At 31.3% G+C, this 22,984-nt stretch overlaps 1 protein-coding gene across 1 annotated transcript in view; it reads left to right on the top strand.

Moving 5' to 3' along the window:
* The window catches only part of LOC129981333 (barH-like 1 homeobox protein), a 73,807-nt gene extending 51,382 nt beyond the window's left edge, over positions 1 to 22,425 (top strand). The window contains exons 2-4 of the mRNA XM_056092127.1: positions 12,179 to 12,282; positions 18,254 to 18,369; positions 20,170 to 22,425. Coding sequence (XP_055948102.1) covers positions 12,179 to 12,282; positions 18,254 to 18,369; positions 20,170 to 20,512 — 563 coding nt within the window. The 3' untranslated portion in view covers positions 20,513 to 22,425. The remainder of the gene's footprint in view (positions 1 to 12,178; positions 12,283 to 18,253; positions 18,370 to 20,169) is intronic.
* Positions 22,426 to 22,984: the final 559 nt, after the last annotated feature.

The following is a 22,984-nucleotide window of genomic DNA, read 5'->3' as shown; positions in this document are numbered from 1 at the left end:
TCTGACATGCTATTTTAGCATCACAAACAATTAGAATTTTGCTGAAGTTTCAAAAATTATAATTAATGGCATTGCAAAATACAGTACACTTCTGAGTATCTGGCCTAAAATGGCGGATGAGTAGGCGGGATAACAAAAAAGCCGGATAGGCCGGATTTTTATGAACTCATTTCTTTGCCCACCAATAAAAAAAAACAAAGTTTTTAACCATCCATTACTGGCAGTAAACTCTGAATATTGGCCTACTTACAGGTACTACATTTTCCATTTAAGTGTTCATGCCACAAAAATAAAGCTTTTTCAAGTTATTTTATGCTTATCTTCATTATGGTTTTTTTCTTACTATTATTCCAATTCCGCTAGCTTGTACAACACACAATTTTTCAATTTCTGCTCATTTTTTTCACAGCCCCTAATTGTATTTTTCATAACTCCAAAGCTATATTTTTTTGCTATTACACCAGTCTAGTCGCCGAATAGTGCGTAATTTTCACCTCCATAGTTATTACAACCTTTTTTCGTTTATCACCCATTTTGAAATCTTCACTATGGTAACTTAAAACAAACATTAAGCATACCCAGAGAACAATTTACGAATACTGTATGTACTGTGCCATTATAATCAGGAACAGTGGCAACAACTGAGGAAAGTTAAACATTTACGAAATAATGAACAACGACCAGAACGCTGTTCTGTTCCTGTTACCTGTTTGTACAACAATGTATTTTGTCACAACTTGTACAGCAGCAATGTATTTTGTCACAACTGGCATAGCAGCAATGTATTTTGTCGCAACTTGTACAGCAGCAATGTATTTCGTCACAACTTATATTTTGCACAGGACACGTAGGAGGTTCTTAGTTGACACCCGCTTCCAATACTTGGCAATGTTGCCAATGCAACGCTTTGCATGCCTCATTCAATCATGATAAAAGAAAACAAGACCGGATAATACGGAAACCGAATAGTCGCGAACTGGATAATAGGGAGTGTACTGTATAATGAATCAATAAACTTATTATAAAGCTTTTAAAGAGATAAAAAAACTAACTAATACATATGCAACTAAAACTTTTCTTTCATGATAAAATATTCGTTATAGACGCATATTCATTAAGCTTCCGCCTGATTCATCAATTCATGTACTTTCGATGCATTTATATTACGTAACAGCGTTCGTTATTTAAAATTAATTGCTTGATTGATTATTTTACAATCGCTTCAGCTCGGAGTCTCGCATCTGAGTTATTTCTTACACTAAACCATGACAAGCTCCTGATTAATTTAATTTTTATTTATTCATTATTATTACAAATATTACGAAGGGAAAATTTTTTTAAAGAAAATTCGCCTTCTATTACAGAATTTGTTTAACTTTCAAAAATTATAGTTAATGAATTTCAAAATATAATGAAACCATAAACTTATTATAAAGCTTTTAGAGAGATAAAATAACTAACTATTACATATCCAAGTAACTAAAACTTTTCTTTCATGATAAAATATTCGTTATAGACGCATACTCATTAAGCTTCCGCCTGATTCATCAATTCATGTACTTTCGATACATTTATATTACGTAACAGCGTTCGTTATTTAAAATTAATTGCTTGATTGATTATTTTACAATCGCTTCACCTCGGAGTCTCGCATCTGAGTTATTTCCTACACTAAACCATGACAAGCTCCTGACTATTTTAATTTTTATTTATTCATTATTATTGCAAATATTACAAAAGGGAAAACATTTTACAGAAAACTCCCTTTTTATTACAGAATTTGTTTAACTTTCAAAAATTATAGTTAATGAATTTCAAAATATAATGAAACCATAAACTTATTATAAAGCTTTTAGAGAGATAAAATAACTAACTATTACATATCCAAGTTACTAAAACTTTTCTTTCATGATAAAATATTCGTTATAGACGCATATTCATTAAACTTCCGCCTGATTCATCAATTCATGAACTTAACGTTACCTTTGATATATCTATATTACGTAAGAGATTTCGTTATTTAAAATTCATTGATTGATTGATTATTTTACAATCGCTTCACCTCTGAATCTCGCATCTGAATGTTAAAAGGAAGGAGGAAACATCGAAGGTAACTTTTCAACGACCCAGTCCAAATATCGCGAAAAGTCAAGTGCGGAGCTAACCTGACACGTGAAATTGCCTCACATCAACATGCTGAGAACCTCTGTTTTTTTATTTCTTTCTTTCTTTTTAGTGGTTCTTCTGTATATGTAATTAAGTGCCACTTGACGATGTAATGATGTTGAGCTTTCATGGATGTTTTAGATTTATTTTTTTTAATTCAGTTTTAGCTCTGCTGCGCAATAACCTTCTGATGAAACGAGTAAAATTAGAAAGGCAGCGGATTCGGAATGTGGATTTTGCAATGTTATCATGAGCAAGGTTGACTCACGTCATCGGAAATCGTACACTCAAGCCTTTGCGAAATTTTGTGAAGAAAATGGCAGAATTTCTTCACTTTTGGGGGGAGAACGCGTATTTTATTTCTGTCACAAAACAAAGTAAATTTTACTTCCAGGTCATCAGAGTTAATCAATGATGAAATATTTATTATAAGAAAATAGATTTTTTTTTACAGTCTCTGTCTATATAAAATGCTAACGTACATGGAACAAATCGGAAATCGATCTTATTATTTAATGCTGAATGGCAACAGTTAAGTGTAAACAAATCATTATACTAATATTTCATAGTGCTTGAAGTTTGTATAGTGAGTGATTCATAGTATGTTTGTACAATTGTACTTCATTCAATCTTTTGCTAATTAATGGAGTTTCAAAATTGTTATTAGAAATTCTTTGGAGAGAGCAGGCATTCCATTAAGTCATGGGAAACAAGATGTAAAAGATATAAAGAAGTAGATGTCAAATAGAAGATTTAACGGTACTTATCGGTTGTAACGGCGACCAAAAGGTGCCAAGAAAAAAATTTCGCCAATTTGGCGATTTCAATTGGCAGCATGTGATCCGCACGTGGTTTGATCTGTATTTATGCACATATTTATTATATGTGCTACCGCCAAAGTGCAGAAATCAGTTAATTTGCAGATTCGCACTTTAACAACATATGTATATTTATGCACTTGAGTATATTTTTACAAATTAGCGAAATTTTTTCTTGGCGCTTTTTGGTCGCTCTTACAATTGACAAGTACCGATTTAACAAGTGCTAAAATAGGCTTAACCGCTACTAAATGGAAAATCGCTGTGACTTAATTAACCCATATTATTCTCTTAAAAAGTCAATAATCTGAACGAACCATCTGGTAACAAAGATGGCTAGTATTTTATATCGTACGGAAAAAATATGGGATTTTATAAAATCTAATATTATTGTTTAAATTTATAATTAACAATTAAAGTATAATCTTCGGTTATATGGCTGCTTTATTTCATCATACATTTAGCACTGCTTTGTTTCAAACATAGTTAAACTTATAGGTTGCCCCATAATATCAAGAATACTGCTGCTGCAAATGCTTGTCCAAATGTTTTCTGGAAATATTTTCTGGAAGAATATTCGACAAATTCTCCCTCCGAATCGTGTTGCCAATAGATACGCGCTAAACAATCTGTTTCCCTCAATATCAGCCCAAGAGTTGATTGTCAAGTGTTATGCATTGCTTTACTTTATTGCTGGTGGATTTTTATGCTGTCATACTTTAAGCCTGTGAATTTGATCATATTTCTTATTATATGAGACCTTTTTTGCTTTTCTTTAATTCTTATAGAGAGGAAAATCATCTAATTGGAAAGTAGATGAAAATCACACGCGAATCACGGGATATCTAATGTAAGAAAAGCCAACTGGCCTCTATTACGCACAATGATATCACTGTCCTTAGACGATGCGATTTCATTGGTGAAATATCCCATGTTGGAAATTCAGCTGCAGCTTCAATCTACTTTCTTTTGAAGAGAATTTCTCAAGCGATTGTGAACCCATCAGTTTTATGCCTCAATTAATAATACTTAAGCATTTATAATATTTGATTTTGAGTTTGTCCCATGATTGTTAATCAATGAATAAATATTTTTAATCACTTTAGAAATATTATTTTCCTTATATGCATCATTTCTTTGAATTCTTAAACGTATCCCTCTACAAAATGGAAGGAAATAGTTTTTTAAAGAAGAGATGCCCTACTTTATATCTTTCTTTTTTAATGGAGAAAAATAAATTTTAAAAATAAGAGCTTTTTCTAAAGCAAATATAAATTTTTTGACTAAATTATGAGATCCAGTTGGCAATAAAGTATTAAAGTATTGTTATTTTGGCAATAAAGTATAAAGTATTGTTATTTTATACATTCTGTATTTTCACTCATAAAGTATGCTATCAATATTTATTCCATAAATCATAACATAATTCGGATGTTATTTCATAAAATATTATTCAACAGCTATTTTTTATTCTGATTATTTTTTCTTCATAAGAATTTTCTTATACGTTGCTATCACTTGATTTAATTTGATTCAATATAGTTACTTGATTAATTATTTTATTATAATAAAATCTTTAATGAATTGACACAAGGAATTTTTTTTTATTAATGATGAAAATAAAAAAAATTGAGTTCGTTATAGATTTTCGGTTGTTATGTTATTGTTATCGACTGAATATGTTATTGTTATCGACAAAGAACTATTTTTCTAATAGTTCTTTGAAAGATCTTTTCTACAAGTTACAATGAATTCATTCATTTCGATTAAATATTTCCATTTGATTAATTATTTCACTAAAACATGCACCAGCTTCAATATTGTGTTGAAAAATGAAGAAATATTTGATCAATGATAAACTATTGAATTGAAATATTATTATAGATTTTGGGTTTACCTAAAATTTTACCATCTGTTTATCTTTTTTACTTTCTCTTATACGTAGTATAGAGAAAAAGCATAGGTATCGCCAAAAAATTCGAACTCGAGATTTTGACGAATCTGAATTTTTTTGACCTCTCTAAGTTCTAAAAATACATTTTGGAAAATTTCCGTCTGTTTGCGGCAAAGATCTCAAAACTCAACACGCTTTCAGCTAGACTGTTGAAATTTGGTATACGGTCTTTACACAAAACTTCCCTGAGTTCTAACAAATTTGGAGTAAAATCTATTCGGAAAAAGTCCTTTTGTCCGGCTGTTTTAATGTAAGTTAACATAATAATTACAAAACATAGAGAGCTAGATAGATATAACACAGATTTAACATCTATAGAGAGTAGACACCTGTTAAATTTTGAGCCAAATCCAACGAAAGATTGACCGTTTGTTGATCTGTACTTTCAGAAACATGTAAATGCTGTAATTAAAAAACACCATCACTTAATTATGTCAAATTTGGTACAAGACTTTGTGACTACAAATGCCATTTTGTGTCAATTTTTTTCCCCGATCAGTTGAGAAAAACGCGCCTAAAGCACAAATTCGGTTTTCGGATACTATTAAATGCATGCCAAATGATTAATCGCTAAATAACTCGACAAAGATGACACGATAAATTTAGTAAAAATGCTAAATTTACACCAAAATATAATATTTCGTAACTGTTATACGCCAGGGCCATGTAAAGCATTCTTTGGCATGGCAAGTTCATTAGAGAATATAAGAGAAAGTTTTGAGATGACCACACCTGTTGGTTTTGAAAATTTTTCAAACAAATTTTCGAGCAAGTTCTATTATTTGATATATTTCGACTGTCACTCAGTAGATTTTTTTTCACCAATGACATAACCACTCAGTTCCAAAACCATCGTTTCCCTTTTTTTTCTTCCCAGCTACTGAATGTTATCTCACAAATCATCCAAAACTGCTTTTTCCGTTTCAGATGTCAACATCTCATATCTATTTTTCATATCTCCCCAAAATGGATCTTTAGCGTCCATTAAACGGGCTTTGACCACCCAGCACTGTTCCCCAAAAGTCCAGCACCGAAATTTCCCCTTATGGGTCAACGCCTCGGAAACTGAGCAAGAAACCGCTCAACCGCATCCAAGGAACAAACACATAAATAAATTGGCGAAGCTTCCCCTTCTGCAGGACCCTCCGCCTGCCACAGGTTAGTTCAGCCAAAAACTGTCCATCTCGGCAAAAGAGTGGCAGTCGAAATCCCCTCAATTTGTTATCTTGAGCGGTGAGGGTTTTAAGGGACAATTCGCGTCTTTGATGGTAAATTACGTTTCATGGTTGGTTCGGTCGCCAAATGGCCCTCTTCGATGGAGATGAGGAGTTAAGTGTAGGAGGGTCTTGCCGCATGACCGGCATCCGAAACCCTTTATGTACAAGGACAGGTGAATGCATTTGTCAGATTTGAAAACACGGCTCGTGTATAATAATGAAATTTTCATCAATCGATTGTTAGATCAATGCTGTCAAGGTATACAGGTGTTAGTGAACTGCAGAATTGAGCCGAGCCCCTAGCCGAAGCTCGGCGTGGGCATACATGGATATTCTAGAATCACGTTTTTTGCTGGCATCTTTTGAGGTTTCTTTCTTGCAGATGGTTAATCGAATGTACTAGTACAAATTTTCTCAGAGCAAGAGCTGGTTCAAATGAGATTTTACCGTGCTATATGAAATTGGGATCTTTCTTCTTATCATGATTTCTATTGGTATCTTCTAAACCTCTTTCTTGTGGATGGTTCATCGGATATACCAGCACAACTTTTCTCAAAACAAGAGCTGGTACACATGAGATATTACAGTGATATATGAAATTACGATCATTCTTCTTATCATGATTTATATTGGTATCTTCTAAACCTCTTTCTTGTGGATGGTTCATCGGATGTACCAGCACAATTTTTCTCAAAACAAGAGCTGGTACACATGAGATATTACAGTGATATATGAAATTACGATCATTCTTCTTATCATGATTTATATTGGTATCTTCTAAACCTCTTTCTTGTGGATGGTTCATCGGATGTACCAGCACAATTTTTCTCAAAACAAGAGCTGGTACACATGAGATATTACAGTGATATATGAAATTAGGGTCTTCCTTCTTGTCATGGTTCCTATTGATACTCTCTGAACCTCTTTCTTGAGGATGGAATATCAAAAAGTATCAGTACAAATTTACCTAGAATAGGGTTTCGTACAAATACGGTACTATAATGATAAGACATTGAATCTTCATTCCTGAACGGAGCTTGTCTTTTCTTCCCATCATTCTGTGGATAATTTAACCTCTATTACCTCAACGTCCCGTCTGCAGTAGTTATATTATTAATGATGACACAACGATAGCTAATGATGCATGTGGTCAAAAACATTAGTGTCTTGAAAAAAGAGAAAAATCTTCACAGAATATCATGAAAAAGATTTTAAAAATCCTACAGTTGAAAAAAATATTTTGTGTCTAATTCTCTGTATGGTATCCCAAACTTAAATCTGCCAAATTTTAGTTCTAATTCCCATCATCAAATCTTAATAATGAACTTCGAATTCCGCTAATGAAATAATATTCCCTAAAATTTGAAATTTAATATTCCCACTTTTACCTTATCTGAGATCTTGTATCAGTTCACTGATAAGGCTTGGGCAGGCAGATATCCGCGTTTCGTTACAAAGAAATAGGAGAATCCAACTTGTCCAGACGATTGTGTAGGTGGTAAAAAATTTTCTATTTGTCTTTATTTGATTGATACATTACACTAATGAAATCCTTCTATAATTTAGAGGTTACATTTTTGTTCTCAATCGCTCAAGTATATTTTCTTTTGTTCAAAAAAAAAAAAAAAAATCTCAGTCTGAAAATATATACATGGACAAAAATGTGACTATTCAAAATCCAAGCTGAAATTTGTACCGTTTAGGAAAAACTATGGTAATCGATGTGTATTTATGGATAATTAAAAAAGCTAAAAAAATATTTTTAAAAAGGATTTCTATAAAAAAAATATCAGTTATGTTACTATGAAGGAAAGTTTAAAAATAATTAATTAATAATCAAAATCAAAGCTTTAAATAGCTTTTTATTAGATTATTTACATACATAAAAGATTACAGCTAAGCCAACCGACTCTGTACCAGGCCAAAATCATTGGTCAATGCAAAAATCCTTCAGAACCGAAATGACGCACAGAGCGAGATTAGATATTCAACCCATCCTAATTTACATAATTACATCTTCATTGTATTATTCGGAACGGACGCTATGTGGATGTAGATGGAGTGAGAGAGATTTGGCGGGGGGGGGGGCAAGGAATGGCAAACTTGGCTGTATACTGTAAAATGGCACTTCACAAGAGGGAGTGGGGGAGGGTCAAATTTCAATGGTGGGCCTGGATGGAGGTTGACGTAGAATCTCAGGAATAACTGGCTTAAATATAAGCCAGTGACAATTAATAAATTATTACTTTTAACGAAAATACTACACATTATTTAAATAACGTTGAAAATTAATGAATAAAACAAATCATTTAGCAATCCAGCAGTTCTGTTTGCTACATCAAGTAATAATTGTTCCACAATAGGTGATATCAAACAAACATTGAATATGATTAAATCGAAAAGTCTGAAGGAACAGAATATATATATAAGCATATAATTTTCTGTTTCGAAGACCGTGAAGACACTTTGCATTTTTAAGTTCGTTTTATTCTCTTTAATCCCTCCCGGTAAAGCATAATTATTTACAAGTAGAAGCCATGAGCACACACACAACACAGAGCGAAAAGAGGAATTGATGGAAAACAGATAAGCATTTTATATCTGGTCTTATATAACATGATATTTCTGACACGTGTCGATTATGATTGGAATTTCTCACACGTAACGACCTGGACAAGAGAAACAGAGGGATCTTTTCATTCGGCACGTAGAAACCGATAACGCAGTCCTTTTTACAAAGATTCAGTTGAATTAATTATAAAGAAAAAGTGGGATGGGATCATGAAATAAGAGAATATTTCAGAATGACTTTGACATGGGCTGAATTAGGCTAAAAAATTAGGAAATTAATTAGGATTAAATTAAATTTTAATATATATATATATATATATATATATATATATATATATATATATATATATATATATATATATATATATATATATATATAATATATATATATATATATATATATATATTATATATATATATATATTATATATATATATATATATATATATATATAGAAAAGAGGCTGAAATATTTCTCTTCAATGATTTTACTATGAGATTTCGATAAGGGTTTTCTTTGGCACAAATAGACTTAGGAAAGGGAATCTTTAAAAGAGAACGTTATAAGCATTAGGGAGTTTTGTTTTTCTCTTCGTTCAGAGCTTGAGAACCTGTTGAATTTATCAGTTTCCTAGAATTCGTGTTAAAAGAAATTAAATAAATAAAAGGGGAATTGTATCAGGAAATAAGAGATCATTTTAGAAGGAAGTTAATATGGGCTTAATTATGGTAAAAATTAGGAAATTAATTAAGATTTAAATTGAATTAAGAGGTACCATCACATATATATACATAGATAAATAGATATAATTATTATTATTGATAATAATAATAATAATAAATTTACTGGTATGCATTAATAAGCATATAATATAAATTAAGACAAATATATTTCGAAATACATATTACATTTTTCAGACAACGGAATAGTTGGTTGCATTAATGTGTCTAAATACGAATTTGCGTCTTTCATCTAATATTCTTATACATAATATATAATATTCTTATATTCTTATATGATAATTGAAATATGATAATACTAATATTCTTATATGATAATTATTCTTAAAAAATGTCATTTTGAAATACCAAAACAAAGCTATAAAAATAGAAGATTTACGCCTTAACTTTCATAGAATTCGTTAACTTAGAATAAAGTACAAAAAATTATTCCTTTCAAAATTTCCGAGCCAGTCTTTGTCAACACCGATTTGAAAGAAATTATGAAAGTTAAACAGGAATGCAATAAAAAGAATCAGCATCAACCTGGAATCCCATACGACTCTTATTTCTTCATTGAATTTCATGAAGGAAAAGAGAAAGTAAGTAGAAAAAAAAAAAAAGAATTCATAATCTTCGTTTATACCTTTATGACCCAACTGCTCTTCAAAGGAGCAAATACGGCGAGGAGATCGTAAACAATTTAATAGCGGCCATTCCAAACAATATTTTTACGGCCGTTTTCCACGAAAAAGTAAATCTCAACTTTTCCAAATGATGAAGAGGAATAAGAAGCTCCGGAACGCCAGCGCCATCTATTGTGAATCTTCCCAACCAAGTCGACTTCATTTCCATGATAAGTACCACACTGGAAGATATCCAACAAAGTTCTACCGAACGACCGACCATCAATGAATAATCGCGGCCGCCCCATGAATAGGACGGTGATAAGATATCACCTTAATTATGCCAGCACTCGCCTCAAACGTACGACGGAATCGTGATTTTGAGACCGTTTACGGTACCGATGGACAATAGCCCCGTGTGCCAGTAATTACGTATAAATTTCCTAACATTATCATCCCGCTGAGGTAGGATTTTTTTATTTTATATTTTTGCTCGGTGTTTATTGGAGGATGCATTATGGATGAAGGTCTGCGATGTATTTTGCTGCTTCCTTATGCCATAAAAGTACTCGTCTGATTCACGTTCTATGGTTTGACATTAAGTCCTGCTGATGCTGGTTATGGTAGTAGTTAAACGAAAGAGAATTTCGGTCGGACAGATTGGATTTGTGGGTAAAAATGTAGAGAAAAAAGAAAGAAAAAAAAAACTCGGCGTCTCTTTGAATTCAAATAAACGAATGTCTTTGGGTTCGAGTCAAGGATGGTGGAAGCACGTTTCGGTCTCAATAAACCTGAAATATTCATAACACTATTTTGAAAAAAAAAGAATGGTTCAGGGTAATGTGGAAGGTTATGAATTCAATAAATGCTAACATTAGAATAATACTAAATAATTTTAATATATAATTAAGAGATATATTTTATTTATTAATATTTAATCACTGAGAGGGAAACAACTTGACAAAATTTACAATCAAATAACACCTTCTCGGTGTAAATAATCAAGGATATAAGCGGAAAAAAATAGTAAAAGTGAAATTAACATAGAATGTGTAATATGTTCTAAAATAATTTGTAATGAATGTCTTATTGGTTAATGAAAGCATTTAAAGTCATTTTTTATGAATGATAATATCATGCTTCCATTTTGTAAAAATTACTTGTCAATAAGTTTCCTCTTGGTAGTGTGTGTGTGTGTGTGTGTGTGTGTGTGTGTGTGTGTGTGTGTGTGTGTGTGTGTGTGTGTGTGTGTGTGTGTGTGCGTGCGTGCGTGTGTGCGTGCGTGTGTGTGCGCGTGCGTGCGTGTATGTGTGCGTGCGTGTGTGTGTGCGTGTGTGTGTGTGCGTGCGAGCGCATTTGTTACAGGACAGACAATAACTTATTGATAATGCATCGTCTTTGTCTCCAAAGATGCAAATAATTCGTATATCTTGTCACGTTAATATAGTGGCGTAACATCTGGGGGAAACGGGTTATATATACCCTCAAAGATAAATTTTAAAGAATGCTATAAATATAAAATTTTATTGCAGCTATACAATTTTTTAAAGAAAAACATAATGAGAGAACGCATAAAATGAGAGGTAGCCATTTACAATTCATAAGCCGCTGATAGACATGGAGTGAAATAGTTATAGTGTTTCGTCACTGCCTTCGTGGCCCCATTGCGACAATAATACATAAAAAGAAATGAGAGACAGAATCTACACATTAAAATAAAGCATTTGAAAGCAGCTTAATCAGAGACAGAAAATCTTTTTAGCTCTTAATTTTGATGTTATATAAGAATCTACTGCGAAAAATATTATTGAACAAAGAAAAATATGGACATTTGTATGCAAAATAAATGCTTTTCTTTTCGTGAAATCAAACTTTATAATTGATGCAAAAATACTGAAAATGTCACTGTGAAATGTAACTTTTAAAGAAATTTTCTGGAGGTGTCATACTTACAAAGTTCAAACTGCGAAAAATTCTTATAATGCATTTTCTTTTGTTTATGCTATATTATTTAAATTGATGCTCAATGAAAATAAATTATTGCCTGTCTATTAGGGAAAGTGAGTAAGATCTTCTCGAGAAACTAAACATCTATTTCCTTTTTCAGGCAGCGACAGTTATGACTCCCGGCCCCAAAGGGAAGACAGTCCATCCCTTAAAAACAAGAAGCCCAGAAAAGCCCGCACAGCCTTCACAGACCATCAACTGAGAGTAAGTCCAAATTGAACTTTTTTTTTTATTTCATTTTTTAGATGAACAAATATAAAGAAAATATTTTAAGAAGGAAGGGAATTTCATGTCTAATGTTCCATTCAGAAAATCTATAACTATCAATGGCATGAAAAATGTAAAATTACGGGCTGTTTGTGCAAAGATATAAGTCCTTCGGGCCTAACTGTACCACAAGAAAATATTATTCAATGAAGCCCGGAAAAATCAACGCAGAGGGTGAATTGTGAAGTGAAGATTTCTCAGCCCACTGTCTGGAGAGGTTTAAGAAAGAAACTGAAAATGATTCCATACGAAGTGTAAGTGTTGCAAAATCTGAATGACTTTAAACAAATAAAAGCGCTTTGAATTTTGTGCCGATATGCATTTTCGTTTTGAAAAAGATGATTTTACCAAACACTTAGTTTTTATTGATGAAGCAACATTTCATGTCATTGGGAAATTAGATACACAAGCACAATGTTCCCTTTTGTGGACCAGAAAATCCCAAATTCACAGTGCAACACAGGTGAGATTCCCCTAAGATAAATTTGTTCTGTGCAATGTCCAAAAAGAAAGTGTACTGCCCCTTTTAAGGGGTCACATATAGAACATTTGCGACTGTCTCTAACAAAACTTAAAATAACCCCATACAATTCTGTTACAAGTGACAGTAATATCTTACATTGTTCTTCATTTACATTGCATTGAAACTGTATACTTGTTTATGAATCACACTGTATTATTGAGCTCCCGTTAGTATTTGTGACATTTTGGTTATTTTGAAAAACTGAAAACGAATTGATTATTGAAAATAAATATCTGAATTTAAAAACTTAAAAAAATTATGACCCAAATTTAGAGATTAAAAATTTCAATTATTATTCAATTATGCAAAGCACCAACAGACTTTTCGTAGTAAATAACTAATACGAGATAATGTTGCCTGTTATTTCTTTATCGTTTTTTTTGCAACATATTAATAATAGCGTTATTTTATTATTATATTTTTATCTCTTCTGTGTTTGATGAAAGCATAATAAAGTACAACTCTAATCATTCGATTTCCCTTTATCCCGATCGCTTTGGAATTTAAAAAAATGGGGGTGGCGATCTTCCAGAATGAAGACGAATAAAGGCAGCGACAAACCTTGAACGTCCATGCAATCATATTTTTATACAAACCCCCAATTTAAATACTGTAAGCAAAATTGTTTTTGTACTCATTTGAAAATTTCCATTTTTTTTTTTTTTCCGAAAAAAATAATCTATTCCTCACCATTTGTTTGGATTTATCTAGATTGGATCTGGCCTTAGTCGATCAAAATAATTTGAATTCAATTATAATTGATATGTCAGCTCAATGTCCTGTAAATTACGTGGATGTATTAGAAAATAGTATCACAAACTGATAAATTTAGTTTGCAAAAAGTGAAATTTTACTTATTACTACGTATATTCAATGCGTATTTATTTATTACTACGTATACTACTCTCCAATTCAAACTGAAAATCGTTTGTAAAATATCTGGCATATAAATAAATTAGAAATATTTCTGACCAATGTAAAACAGCATTGTCACATCTTCGTCTTAAAATAAATCTATCATTTCATGTAACAGAAATCATATAAAATTTCATAATTGAGTGTTCAAACTGTTGTCTGACAGAAAACATTTAGTTTTTTGTTTAATAAAAAAATGAGAAATAGTTATTTCTAATATATACACATACTTTACCCACAACTATATTCGAATCTTCTTATGTCTGAATTTTTAAAAGAAGATTCATTTTCATGTATCTATAAGAAATTGCATATTTTATGTTAATTACATTTTAACACTTTGGCGTCCATTTAATTAGAGATAATCAAATTTATAATTCAAAAAATTCTTATATGCTTTAACAATAATGTCTATAACGCATAAGTAGCTATTGACCCATAGCTAAAATTGAATCTTCTTATGTCTGAGTTTTTAAAAGAAGATTCATTTTTCATGTATCCATAAGAATCTATGTGCATTATATCAACTACATTTTAACATTTTAGGGCCCATACAATTATAGACAGTTAAAAATATACTTCAAATAATTCCTATATGCTTTAATAATAATGTCTATAACGCATAAGTAGCTATTGACCCACAGCTATAATTGAATTTTCGTATGTCTGAATTTTTAAAAGAAAATTCATTTTTCATGCATCTATAAGAATCTACGTGCATTATATCAACTACATTTTAATATTTTAGTGCCCATACAATGATAGACAGTTAAAAATATACTTCAAATAATTTCTATATGCTTTAATAATAATAATAATTGGCCCAAAGGTATAATTGAATCTTTTTATATGAATTTTTAAAATTAATTCATTTTCCATTTATCTATAAGAAACTACGTGCATTATGTCAACTACATTTTAACATTTTAAGGCCCTTTCAATTATAGACAGCCAAAAGTATAGTTCAAATAATTCCTATAGACGTTAATAGTAATTTCTATAGCGCATAAGTAGCTATTGACCTCAAATGTTTCAATTCTGAATAAATACGATAAATAAATAAAAAGTCCTTTAACTTAATTGGAGAGGTCAATAACACCTTTTGGATGATCAAAAACCGGACAAGAAAACATAAAATTTCAACTCCAGACAAATATTGCCACGATGAATCGCAGCAGTCAAAGAGATCCCATTCATTTAAGAGTTTGACGTCTATTAGACAAACGAGACGCTCTTTAATAACGCTTCTTTTAAAATTAAGTCGCCAGACTTTCTTGGCCTTTTTCTACTCCTAATCTGTGCATTAAAGGAGGCCTGGGGCGGCAGATAGCCGCAACCAGGACGATAAATCATTTATTGTCACTATGGCTAAATGCGCGGTTTTTCTTTCTAAATTGGCTTTTCAAAGTGTGTTTTGTGCGCTGCTTTCAGTTGCGTGCGACCTGTGATTGAATTGCTGCTGCTTCATTTATTATTATTAACTCGCATAAAGAGAGGTGGTTATTTTTTTTAATTACTAATCTTATACATGATGGAGTTTTTAGCTCTGTATAGGCGTACTGTCAGAGTACTTTATTTTTCTGTCTTGGATCTTAATTACTTGGACTGCTTTGTTGGATGTGACATATAAAGTGTTCCATCGCTCTTTATCGCGTTTAAGACCGTCTAGATGGTTTATTATGCACTCGTGAATCACTTTTTGTACATGTGGGTTGAGCTGCTTTGTAGGGGACATGTCTTCGATGAAGTGAAGTCATTTGCGGTTTTGTGATTGTGAAGGGCTGTCATGTGAGATTTGTTTGGATATGAAAACCTTTGGAGGTCAATATTTGCTATGTATTTTACCTTTTCTTGAATGCTTCTGTCTAATATTCGATCATTCTGAAACTTTTGAATCAATGATTTCTTCAAAATGTTTTCATAAGAATTCGTCCATATTTTAATGTCATTTTTGGTTACAAATTCAAATATTGTTAATTCTTAATACGAAAAAGAAGATTTTTTTTAAAAAAATTGACATTGAATGAATTTATTATTATCGAAAACAAACTATAATTACCGCAGGCTACTATACTTTGGGACTATAAGGATGAATGTAGGATAACCGCTGCTCACAATTAAAAGTTTCTGATTGATTTAGTGTACTAGAGCTTCGATTATCTGAACTTTAATTATCCGCATCTTCAATTATCCGAAACTTTTTTTTGGGGGGGGATGCATAAACGAGTGCGAGTAAAAATGCATAAAAAATGGATCTTCAGAGTGAAAAAGAGTAAAAATAGTAAAACAATTGACTCTGAATGATAAGTTCAAGCAGTTATTATTTTAATACTTTAAAAAGCATTTTTTTTCTCACTTTCTTGAATATTAAATATTTGAAGAGAAAGTATAGTTATCGATAAAAAAATTCAAACTCGAGATTTCGATAAATCTTCGCGTTGCAGATTCCGAGTCTGAAAAACACATTCTGTGAATTATGTTTGTCTGTGAACACAATATTTCAGAAATGCTTAGATCTATGTGGATTAAATTTGGTAAGTAATCCCTAAGCCAAATTTGTAGATTTCTATCAAAATTTGAACGAAATCAGGTTTGAAGAAATCTGTCTGTGCCATTGTCAAAACAAGTGAACACTACAGCTACAAAACGGGAAAAAACTAGACAGATGAAATTGGCACACAAATTCATCATCCAATGTGCAAATCCGTATCAAATTTTGAACACTATTCGTCAAGTCGTTGATCATCTGTCGAATTGTATTTTTAAATAAACGCAATCATTTAAGAAAGCAGAGACTTAAATTTGATATGTGGTATTGTAACTACAACTGCAGATTGATGTTAACACTTAACACCACACCACACCACACCTCCGTTTCTAGAGCTCATGTGGCCCCTTTCCGGTTTGGTATAGATGTAGGTGGACTTTATTAAAAAAATTAACCAACAATTACAAGGAAATAAACAAACAAAGGACAAGAACCATGAACAAACAATATAACAAGAAATGATAAAAACTAGAGTGAAAAATATCTTGAGTACAAAAAAACTGGATGAATGAGCATTATAATGTACAGTATGAGTGAAAATATAAAGGAATTATAAATATAAGTAACTTGAGGGCGGTTAAAGACTAAATTGTGAATAAAATGCGAGGTGAATTGAATGGTGTCCTAAGAAATGAATAGGATTAATCTAATTGAAGCAGTTCTCCTTGATCAATTAGGAATCTAATCCTGTTTATGATTCTTTTTTTGAAAGATGAGTTATTAAGGACTCTTTTGTACCGAAAACTTACTAGCGAAGACGAGGGTATTGTGAAGTGCCATGAAAGAGTTTAAGGACAGGATGTCGCAAAGTGGATGGGATCGCCGACTTCTCCACAAGAGCAAAAGTCATCTTCTGATAAATGGAAACGGTGAAGAAAAGAAAGAAATGGACCATGTCCTATAACAAATAGAATTTCTCCATGAGTCCAAGAGAGTGGTTGCCATTTTACTGTTTTAATGACTTTATAAACAGAATGGCCAGTATTTCCATTATCCCAAAGATTTTGCCATTTTCTTATAAATATTTTCTGAAGACGCTGTTTAAGATGACACCGGGGTTTTAGAGCTTACAATATAACACCTTCGATAATGGCTGCTTTTGCTAGAATATCCGCTTCTTGCAGATTGATGTTAAATTTTGGTTTTAATGGGTCGAAGAAAAGGAGACCAAAATACACATTCGATTTTTAAGGATCGATATTTTATAGTCTGTCACTCGCCAATACACTGCAAGGAATTTGTGACCTTTAACCAAAACTTGCAATCTTTTGTGATGAGAGGAGAATAACACCTTTATTACAGAGCATGGCAGAAAACTTTGCGAAGACCTCTCAAGCTGGTTGCCTTCTAAGAAATAATTTTTTTCACCAGTTATCAATTATCCAGACATTCAATTATCCAAATCGAGTTTGTATCCCAATGAATCATGGATAATTAATTCTTGAATAATTGGTGTATTTTCATTATGACAGAAATTTGGGATTCGTTAGATTGAATTTAAGCTGGTGGACGCGTGTATTGACTTCATCTATTAAATGCTTGTTTAATCTTGCTGTATTCTCTTTTTTTATATGTAATTCGAAGTTATTTAATGTTGTAAAATTTTCATCTAGGAAGTGTTTCAAAGAAAAGAATTGGCATTTTATATCCCATTTTTCGTTGAGGGCATCTAACTTGAAGATTTATATATCTTGTTTCAGTAATATTTCATCATGTTAAAGTAATTATAATGCACAAGGTGATATCAAGTAAATATGCATTGTTATATCTAATAAATGGCATCCATATTTACTGCATACAAATTGTCATTAAAAAGTATTAAGTTAAAACTTAAAATTGTTCATAGCCAATTATTAGCTAGTTTTTTTTTACATTTAGTATAAATTGAATTTTGTTTTCAATTGATTTTTTTCTTTTTTCAGACATTGGAAAAGAGTTTTGAGAGGCAAAAATACCTAAGCGTACAAGATAGAATGGAATTAGCCGTGAAATTAAACCTCACCGATACACAAGTGAAAACATGGTATCAGAATAGAAGGTAACATTCTTATTCCATTGCATAGATTTTTAAATATGAAATTATTATTCTAACAAGAACAATAAAAATCTTCTTCCCTTGAAAGAAATATTCTAAAGTTTATTTATGATTCAACTCATTAGTATTCCAAAAGCACAATTACCATTAAGATCGTTCATTAAAAACCGTTAAATGAATTAAATACCATTGGTAGTTATCAAGAATTGGTTAAATGATTGGTTAAAAATTTTGATGCTGAGTTACGAGACTCTGCTATGCTGAGTCACGACTGTTTCAAAATGCGACTTTGCTATGATGATGGAATCTAATAGTTTTGATGGTTAGCAACTAAAAATAAACTTGCTTAAATAAATAAGCTTACTTACTTGCATTCAAAAGGAGAAAAGGCATAATAACAGATTGCTATAAAGTAGAGATATAAATCTATCAGCTGCAAACTAGCCAAAAAGACCTTTTTAGGTTATATATTGGAGTTAATGAGAATAGGTTCTCTGACAGCAAATACTACAAACTCTGATCGAAAATATTTATTCTAAAAATTTTCATTTTATTAGATTGATCGAAAATCTGTTTTCGGATGTTGAAAATATTTTATGGAAATTTGCAATTTAAAATGAATCGGTTTATCAATTATTCTGATACATTAATTACCCTTTTTGATAATCGATTATCCTCGACTTTCATATCAGTGTATAATGCATCAAGCTACAGTCTCTCTTAAATTAATAACAACTCAGTCTCAACATTTAAGAGAGACTCTATGAAGAGTCTCTCTTGAATTAACAATAACTCATTCATAGATTATAAAATTCAACACAAGAATGGAAATAATATTTTAATATTTTATGAATTTTATTTGAACTATAAAAAAGCCCATTTCCAAAATATATATATATATATATATATATATATATATATATACCATCTCATTAAAGAGTAGAGGACAGTAATGGGTTTGATACAATAACTGTCCCTCTGATTTTTGGAACTCAGGACTCAGATTTTTCGCGTAGTCAGCCATCTTTCGCTGTTCCGGCGGAAGGCCAGCCCAAAGAATCGGTGGACTAAAGATTAATGCGTCATTCTAAATATCTTCATAGATTCTGAGTAGAAAGGTTTGAAACATCGGTCTTGTTAGAAGATCTATTATATTAAAGAATTCATATGACAGTTTCAGACAATTATGCTATTATATGTCATCTTTTTTTTTTTTTTTTTGACAAAAAACCATGGATCGGTGGATAGAAGACAAAACCAATAGGAATTTAATTTAAAATCTCAATTTAAAAACTCTTTATTGGTGCTCATTAAAATGGTTTAAAACATAGGTTTGATGCACTGGCGAGTTAAATTATGCGGTCATTCGGTTACTTTCACTTTCGATGCTTCATCGGAAATATTCTTCGATTATACATATGGAAACTTCAAGCATTCAAAACATTAATGATATATTGTGAATAATCAAATAAATATTTTATTATATATTTAATTTCCATTTCTTAATGAAGAAAAAAAGACAAAACCTTCCCTTATATGAGATTTTGTTTGATTAAGGTTTAACGCCTGCGAATTTTTACATTTCAGTATAGGCAATTTGTAACTGAAAATATTTCAGTATAGGGTGTATACATAGCTTATGATGTTTTAAGAATTGATATTTCATCTGATTTTAGCATTTACTATTATAAATAACTATCCTGTTGAACTGATGGTATAATATTTCTTAATAAGACAGAGGCACATCACTATATTATCTGTAGTCAGTTTATTCAGATGCTTAATTTGTTTTATTTCTTTCAGGACAAAATGGAAAAGACAGGCGATGATTGGCTTCGAAGTTTTCCCACCAGATAGCGCCAGTCTCGCTCGCTTTCCTCGACTATGGGGTCCAGCACCCTCCCCATACTGGCCTTACAGTTACAGCAGCTACCTGTCTACCATCTCATCTCTATCTGGACTGGGAACCCCCCACCTCACTGCTCCCGCCTCCTCCACCACCATACCCACCCTCGATATTTACCAAAGACAGACGCCACCAGTTACCACAGCAGTCAGCAGGCCTGTCCTCCCACGAGCTGTATACCCATCTTCAAACAGTTATTCCTCGTTACAGACTTTCTATCAAGGACAGGCAACACAGTGAATGGCTGAAACCATATAAAAATTGCACATGTCTCCTGAATGAAAGATTCTGTAGGTTCGTAATCAAACCTCAGACTGTCCACAGCCGGACAGGGACAAGAAGACATTCCACAGCTGTATCATTATTTGACTAAAACACAAAATTCTTATGCCAGTAAGTCTAGTTATATAGGGATCATGCAAAATTGTTGCTTTGTGAAGCAGGAGAAGACAGTATGTGTATTTCTTAGTTATTGAAATTGAACAAATGTCTTATTTTTCACAGAACAATAAAAGTGAAGTATGCATTTGGATCTTTCGTCTTGGGAAACTAGTGCGATATAGACAGATTCAGAACTGCATGTTTAAGAAAGAGTGAAAAAGATTTATGATTTAGATTCTTGGATTATGTGAATTTCTGTTTCTACTATGTTATTGAAAAGAATGAAAGAGGATATACTCTTTATAATAAATAATGGATGTTACAAAAAATGGTACATTTCTAAAGTTGCCTTTTTGGTTTACTAGACTTCTATGACAAATGAATTTCAGAACTGCTGGTCGGAAGGATTTTGATACTTTGTCTTTCCATGCAAAATTGAATATAGATTGAATCAGAAGATATATCTCATTATGAATTATTAAAAGGAATTAAAATAGCCAGCATGGAATATTTTAATTTCCAGTTTATAAAGGAGACATCAAATTTATTGCCGAATATGAATCTGACTACTGAAAAAATGTTGAAGCCAGTTCTTTTTTTATTTAATGATCTTTTCTTTTCAACAATAATGATAAGCATATAAAGAAGAATCATTTGTGATCATGAGAACTGCTTTCTAAGACAAACTGTATATACTTGGTAGTTTCACTGATTCTGTGTTTCAAAAACACTCATTTCAACTTTATGATCATCACATAATTTTGGAGAAAACTTACGTACCAAGTTAGAAACGTACATATTAAACTTTTTGCAATGATGTTGAAAATTAAGTTTCATTCATTTCATTGTATATTTCATTTGATATAAGCCATCATATTAATTTTGATCATTTCCTTCACTTCTCAGGTTAGATGAACGTATAATGAAATTTACGTCAAGCTTTAATAATAATATATTTAAAATAAAAGAAGCAATTATTTATCTCAAGCAAATGGATATTCATCATAGTTGAAATGAGATTTCAATATTAATTATATTTGTTCCCATTTATATTATATGTAAATCCAGGCTTCTCCAGATTGTTGGACTGGTAACTGAAAACTGATGTCACCATTATTTCCACGCACTTTGCAATGGACAGAATGCCATAGTTCTGATCTTTCTAAAACATTTTAAATATTCTGGGTGTTTCATGAACACGCATGCGTACATGTTGGACTAATAACAATTGCAAGCAGCAACTTTTTAAGAAGCTGTATTTAATGATGGAACTTTTTTGAATCTTTTTCAATACAGCATGGCATTTATTTCATTCCATTTTTCATTCTTTCTTCTAATAGATTTTTTATATGTGGACTGAAGAACAGAGCTTAAATGTACACGATTTAGATTGTATAAAGTTTGATCTCAATGAAGTATTAAATATTTCAATTTATCATTAACCCACAAGTCTTTTTGTATCATATGAGATGCTTATCCGTCTAATATATATTTATTTAAACGCATGGATGTTTATTGGAATAATGCATGAACGCTATAACAATTTGTAAAGATGGGAAATAAAAAAATATTTTGAGTTCAGCAATTATCATGCCATTCTAATGAACCATACCGTTCTATTATGCTTTTCTATTCTTAAAAGCTGTATAAAATTTTTTTAAAATGTTCGTTGAAACAATTTTTTTTTAATTTAATAAATTATTCAATATGAAAACCTTATTATGATTAAACTCCTGATTATTTTTTTGGTCTTGTCTCCAGTGATACGACAAACCGTCCAAATGATTTATTGTCTTTATTGATATTGTTGTGTCATTATATTGTAATAAAGAATTATTACATATTATATGTTATTTTTGTTTTATTCTTTGACTGTTCAAACTGAAACTCTTCTCAAGACAATCAGCGAATTTTTATAAATTATCAGCTTGAACTATTTAACACTTTTCTCAGTACTTTTCTGCACAGAATAGGGAAAGAGATGGCTTATTAATAAGCCATCTCTTACCCTTATTAATACGCATTATTAATAAACGCATATTAATAATACGCATTATTAATAAAATGCACGAGTGCTGTTATTCCGTATTCTAAATGGTAAAAATTATTTTTTTAAATTGAATATTTTGTTACATTTCTTTTTTACCTTAATATTTACTTCATCTCAAAGCATTAAATGGTTCTATTTGCTTATAATTTCTTAAATTTACTTTCATTGAAAATTACATTCATTCATTCTTGCAGTTAGACTTGTATGTATTTTTCTCATGCGTAATGCTTTTATCTTTTGATTAATTGCATTCTATTATTTGATTTTTTTTTTGGCGCAGT

Source organism: Argiope bruennichi, chromosome 8 (genome assembly GCF_947563725.1).
Source record: "Argiope bruennichi chromosome 8, qqArgBrue1.1, whole genome shotgun sequence".
Lineage (NCBI taxonomy): Eukaryota > Metazoa > Arthropoda > Arachnida > Araneae > Araneidae > Argiope > Argiope bruennichi.
Note: the sequence above shows the minus strand (reverse complement) of the source record. Positions and strands in the feature narration are given on the sequence as shown.